This window comes from Colias croceus, chromosome 2 (genome assembly GCF_905220415.1).
Source record: "Colias croceus chromosome 2, ilColCroc2.1".
Lineage (NCBI taxonomy): Eukaryota > Metazoa > Arthropoda > Insecta > Lepidoptera > Pieridae > Colias > Colias croceus.
This window is the reverse complement of record NC_059538.1, coordinates 6,700,432-6,706,608: the sequence shown is the minus strand read 5'-3', so window position 1 is coordinate 6,706,608 and position 6,177 is coordinate 6,700,432. Positions and strand designations below refer to the sequence as shown.

At 30.9% G+C, this 6,177-nt stretch overlaps 2 protein-coding genes across 3 annotated transcripts; both read left to right on the top strand.

Moving 5' to 3' along the window:
- Nucleotides 1–537: 537 nt before the first annotated feature.
- Nucleotides 538–2,619, top strand: LOC123705701. Of its 2 annotated transcripts, none has more exons than XM_045654668.1 (6): nt 538–775; nt 1,108–1,252; nt 1,661–1,800; nt 1,989–2,052; nt 2,289–2,323; nt 2,401–2,619. In XM_045654668.1, the coding sequence occupies exons 1-5, from the start codon at nt 724–726 to the stop codon at nt 2,305–2,307; spliced, it is 420 nt and encodes a 139-aa protein (XP_045510624.1). In that variant the 5' UTR covers nt 538–723; the 3' UTR covers nt 2,308–2,323; nt 2,401–2,619. The 2 variants fall into 2 exon arrangements, with proteins under 2 accessions (XP_045510624.1, XP_045510623.1); XM_045654667.1 differs by having other exon boundaries at nt 543–775; nt 2,212–2,323.
- Nucleotides 2,620–2,998: 379 nt separating this feature from the next.
- LOC123705699 (cyclin-C) lies at nt 2,999–4,887 on the top strand. The gene is made up of 3 exons (XM_045654664.1): nt 2,999–3,751; nt 3,893–3,985; nt 4,212–4,887. The coding sequence occupies exons 1-3, from the start codon at nt 3,161–3,163 to the stop codon at nt 4,332–4,334; spliced, it is 807 nt and encodes a 268-aa protein (XP_045510620.1). The 5' UTR covers nt 2,999–3,160; the 3' UTR covers nt 4,335–4,887.
- Nucleotides 4,888–6,177: the final 1,290 nt, after the last annotated feature.

The following is a 6,177-nucleotide window of genomic DNA, read 5'->3' as shown; positions in this document are numbered from 1 at the left end:
CTAAATGAAACTCGGGCACTTACCTGAGTTTTTTCTTGCCAAAATAGAGAGCGGGTAACGTATCTAGCTTTTTTATATATCATAGGGGTTAGGTCGATGTTAATACGCCACATAGACAGCTGTGGGATTTATGGTAAGGGAGGAGTAAACAGGAACAGACAGAATGTGAACAGAATACAGGTGGATCTAAAATCTTAGATCATTAAGTAGGTAATCTAAAATGGGACTGTAATTACGGTTAAACTGTCGTTCATCCTGGGACTTGGGACTATATGCGAATATCACGAATCCCAGCTTCTTTTTTCCACTACATAACGTGAAAATACTTGTATGTCTTCAGTCTTGTAATACAGCCAACTTCATGAAAATATTAAACTAGTTTTTATGCAAATAGTCCTAACTCCGTATAGATTACCATCAAGACTTGAAATTTGTAAGTGAAGTAGGTCAATGGCAAAAGAAACTAGATTATCTTATCAATAAACATACTAGGTATGTTAGCTAAGTTTAAATGCCATTTAATTGACGAATAAATCTTTGCTGGATTAATAGTATATTGAGTTTCTTTATTGCACGTAAATAGCTGATTAAATTAATATCTAGATCAACATCAATGACTTATAAATATGTTCAAAACATGGGATGTTTCATGTTGTACACAGTATTTATAGCAAATAAGTACGGTAACTGTTAATATTGAGTTTTATTTATTTATTTTAGATTATGTATAGGCCAATCATATTATTTGTAGCAGTTTCGGTTGCAACTGCAGAACGTAAGTACCTGTTTTCTTGTTTAAAGCCATGTTTATAAAAGTACATGATAAGTATTCACTACGATAAAATAATTGCAGTTAATCTACTTTCTTTGAATTATGAGAAAAATAAATATGTAGGTATAAAATAAATATTGGTCGCTCTCTATTCAAGGTGGCGCGGTCACGGCGCGGCGCTAAATAAAATCGTTTGGATTTAAACTTAAAATGCTTAGAGCATTAAATGGTTTAATGCTCTAAGTTAAAATGTTCTATATATTCTATGTTACGCAGACAAAAACACATTATTTCAATCAAAGTAGGATAATAATAATATGAATTATTTCTTACAGGACACAATTCGTACGAAAATGAAATAGATATTTTTCTGAATATGTGGAAGGAAGGTGGAATTCATTCTGACTTTTTTTCCTTTCCATCCCTGAATGATATAAACATCGGTACAGTAGAAAGTTACTATGAAGGCATGGGAATGAGGTGAGGTATTAAAGCGCGTCACACACGGTGAAGATACTATAATATTTTATGTTAAGATTCTCTAATATAAAACGTTATAGTATCATCATTTTTCTTTTTGTCATTGCGTACTAAGACCCCTGTAGAACCGCCATCCTGTTACAAATGACTCACAAAATTTCGGGTGTCACCGTGTGTGACGCGCTTAAAGAACATAGTCTTAAAAAAATATATTGCATAATTTTATTGCTTATTACAAATATAATTTAAAAGTTAATTATTCAGATATGTAGTCAAGATGGCATTAGACATCTATGTATTTTATGTTAATAACAACGAAATTATTAGGTACCTAATACATTTTATTTTAGTAATTTAGAAAATTGTTGGATATATTGTTGATGCTGTATGTATTTTTTTATTTTTAAGGATGGATTTTTCGATATACAATATGAACTTAACTGGAGTAGATAATTTTATCGTTAAAAATTTAGAAGTCACACCAGATAAAAATAAAATATTTAATGTTAGTATCAATATCGAGTTTCCAGCACTTAAACTATTTTCAGGTAATGTACCCTTAGGATTAGATAAAATGTAAAAGAAATATTCTTATTTATAATTTTTTAAAGTAAATATATGACATTTTAATAAAAAATAATGTTAGTCTACAGGTAAGTCAGCTAAGCTTTGGTAAGGACTTTGCTTTGGTGTTGAATTTTTGTATCGTGTCTGAATTAAATCAATTTGTTTTCAGACCATTATAACATAAGTGGAAAAGCGTATTATGTATATCCTTTGAACGGAGAAGGAAATATGTCGTAAGTATTTTTAACGCACGTCTTAATATGTAGGTAGGTATGAATAATAATTCAGAAAAAGATAAAAGATACGTAGTTACGTACTTAGATTGGCAAATTATTTTTCATAATAAGTACCTAAATAAATAGCCCTTTTGTTCTGTGTTTTTTATGTTATAGGATTAGGTTTTTAGACACAAGTGTAACGTTAAAGCTTTATCTTTCGCATATGAACCAAACCGGAATCAACTTAAAAGATCTGGATCTCGATTTTAATGTTGAAGTCATCAAGGTATAGTAAAGCATAGTTATACAATATTATGTAGTTTATTCTGTACACTCTATACGCGGAATTAATTTCTTTTACAGGTAGATTTTGAAAATAGTTCATGGCCGTTGAATACCATTTTAAATAGTAAAGGAGTTATGATTCTGAAAAGTTACCGGGAGGACATAAATACAGCTTTAAGATTCTATGTTTTACCTTATTTAAACAATGTTTTATCCGCTTATGAACAGCGAGCAATTAATACCTATTTAATATTGAAACGATGCTAATTTAAAAAAATAAATATTTTTCGAAAACAACCTTTATTTTTATTTTTTCTACTTTATAAGGAGGGATAAGTTTTTCGAGTATATATGTACCTAAGCATGTATGTCGAGCCTAAACCGCTGCGCATTACAGAATTTTGAGGAAATTTTTTTTGGGTGAGCCCCACAGAACATGTATACTCAGGGGAGGGTGAGCCGGTGAGCCCACAGGTGAGCCCATGGCAAGCCCATCGTGAGCCCGTAATCACAGATCCAAGAAGCTTCACAGAACAAGTAATATATTTTGGTCTGTCTCAATATAAGAACAGAAGAACTCTATAGGTTTATTGCTCTGAGAACGTACTATATTACAGATAACTTGCTCTGTGGTAAATAGTACTTAATCTGTGCTGTCGTCTGACGTGAAAGTCAAGGATATAATATTCAATCACTATTTTGATAGATGAAATTTGAATTGAATGAGAAAGTTATGTGATTTTATGCAATTTTTAATGCTATATATTTAATCACATATGAGCAGTACCGTATTGTATACATGACGGTCAGAAGCAAATAATAGTTTATTTGATGTATAATGGCGGGTAACTTCTGGCAAAGTTCACATCACCAGCAATGGATGCTTGATAAACAGGATTTAATACGAGATCGACAACTCGATTTATCAAAACTATCAGAAGAAGAATATCAGAAAATATTTAATTTCTTTGCAAGTATTATCCAAGTATTAGGCGAGCAGCTGAAACTACGCCAGCAAGTCATAGCTACAGCTACCGTTTACTTTAAAAGGTTTTACGCAAGGAACTCTCTTAAATGTATAGATCCTTTGCTGCTAGCACCGACATGCGTGTTCTTGGCTTCAAAAGTAGAAGAATTTGGTGTTATTTCCAACTCGAGGCTCATAACTACATGTCAAACTGTTATAAAGAACAAGTTTAGCTATGCTTATGGACAACAAGAATTTCCGTACAGAACGAATCATATATTAGAATGTGAATTCTACCTTCTAGAAAACTTAGACTGTTGTTTAATAGTTTACCAACCTTACAGACCTCTATTACTATTTGTTCAAGATATAGGTCAGGATGACCAGTTACTAACATATGCTTGGAGAGTTGTAAATGATTCTCTTCGCACTGATGTTAGCTTATTATACCCTCCTTATCAGGTATGTATCTGAAAATTGTCAATATTATAAATTGACTAAGTAAAAGTTCCTTTCATATTTATTTTTGTTGTATTTAATACATACATAATATCTTTTTGATAGATGTAAGTACATAATTCCAAATTTGTTTTCCAATTTCAGATAGCAATAGGTGCCTTGCATATTGCATGTGTTATGCTGGGGAAGGAGAATTTAAAGCCTTGGTTTGCAGAACTTAATGTAGATATGGATAAGGTTTGTTATCAGATTTTATTATAACACTAGCTTTCTGTTACCCGGTTTCATGTATGGATAGTCTGTAAGATTTCTTTCATCAGTTTTACTGTATGTATAGATATGTACATCATTTCAATCCTGGGATGGACTATTTCACAAATAGCAAGTTGTTGAACAACATTATTGATCAAATAAATTTATTTGTATTCTATATATTTTCTCACATTTGTTTATTTATTTTTAGATACAAGAAATTGTTAGAGCAATCATCAACTTATATGAAATGTGGAAAAATTATGATGAAAAAAAGGAAATTCAAGGCCTCTTAGGTAAAATGCCGAAACCGTGTCCAGCACCACAGAGATAGCTAGAAGAGCCTTAACAACTAGCCTTAGCATTTTTGCAAAAGTTTCTCAAGTAGAAAATATAACTTGAGCACAATAACTGTTTACTTTAAGATATGAGTATAATCAACTCAACTTTATTGGTTTTGACATTATTGAAACCAAATCATTAATGAAGAAGACTGCAGAATGACATTTAATTTCATGTGTTTGATATTCACTGTAAGAAATACTGATATAAGTAACATAATATTTGTGTATTAGAGAATTTTAATTTAATTTGTCTCACATTATCCACTTCAGAAGAAGAGTAATGGAAAGCTTTTAGTAGTAAATATTTCAATAGAAACCAAACATGTTACTAAACAAAAGCACCTTTATGCCTATTAGAAAATATTTGAACTACATAAATATATTTTTTCCATGTAAATAGAATATTGTAATGTGTATGTGATAAGTGTATGTTTGGGTCAGAATAGTTTAAAAATAAGTTGTATTTTGTACTATTTGATAATGATGATGTCCTTTTATATTCTGTGAAAGACTGCTAGAGAAAATAAATAATATTCACTTTAATGTTTTGTTTCATTTAATTACACATCATTTAAATTGTTCTGGTTTTATATCATAAATTTTTTAAGTATTATTAAAAACGTGGGGAAAAAATTATTAAATACTAGATTTTCGCCAGCTTTGTCCGCGTAGTCAAAGAATAACCCGCATAGTGCCCGTTCCTGTGGGATTTCCGGGATAAAACCTATCCGACGTCATTTCTCAGATCTCAATCTATCTCTGTACCAAATTTGAATTAAATCCCTGTAGTTCTTTATGAGTTTAGTCCGGACATATAAACAGACAATAATTCTAAAAAACTATATTTTTGGCGTCGATATCAATTAATGTAATCACGCCCCAAGTATTCTTTTAAAAAAAAAAATCAATGCACAGTTTTGACTTTCCTAGGATTTTATTATATACATTCCAATTTTAATAAGACGGAAGGCTCTACCAGAATTACATTCTAGATTTCTAGAGCCTGCATAGTAAAATCGAATCAGATCGGTTTACAAATTACAACGCTAATTGCCATATCCTTTTGTACCTACCCAAATTCAAATAAAGGACCTAAAATATATTTAATTCCAAATTGAAACTGAAAAACGTTGTGGATACTGAAAATATGTGTATGACTTTCCGTAACTCGCTAGTCGCGAGTATTATTTCAACACATAAGCCGGTAATAGCTCATTGTAATACTGATTCAACCAAAACAATTTTGTCGTTGGTTACACTATGTATCAAAACAGCTCTCTGATATCAGTAGGTTAGCAACATTTTCCCATAATTAGGGCTTTCTGATTTTTTGTATAAAAACGTAGGTACCTATTAGAGTCGCTATTTTTGTTAGCCAAGAAAAGAAGGCTCGAAATCGAGCCAACAATAACCGCTATATTTTATCGATAGATGTCGCATTTTACGAACTATGTAGTACCTAGGTACCCATGTAGAGCGAATTCGGATCGAATCTTTCTATTTCCATTGAGTCCAGAGTCACTATGTACTACGCACTATGTTTATTTCTAATTTATTTCAAAAATATTTTATCCATCCTTTTGTAAAGTACCTGCCGTACTATTTCAAAAGAACGAAAATAATAATTTTCAACAAAGTGATCCGGAGATAATTTCTTAATATAATGTAAAAAATTATGTATTTATACCTTATTGCTCTAAATCTTTAGAATGAAACTTAATCCAACTATAAAATAAAATAGGTAATTATTGTTGTAATATATGTCTTTACATTCTGGCAGTAAAAGTCATATATAAAGCATTCTGGAACCTGTTTAAAAGTGTATAATAAATT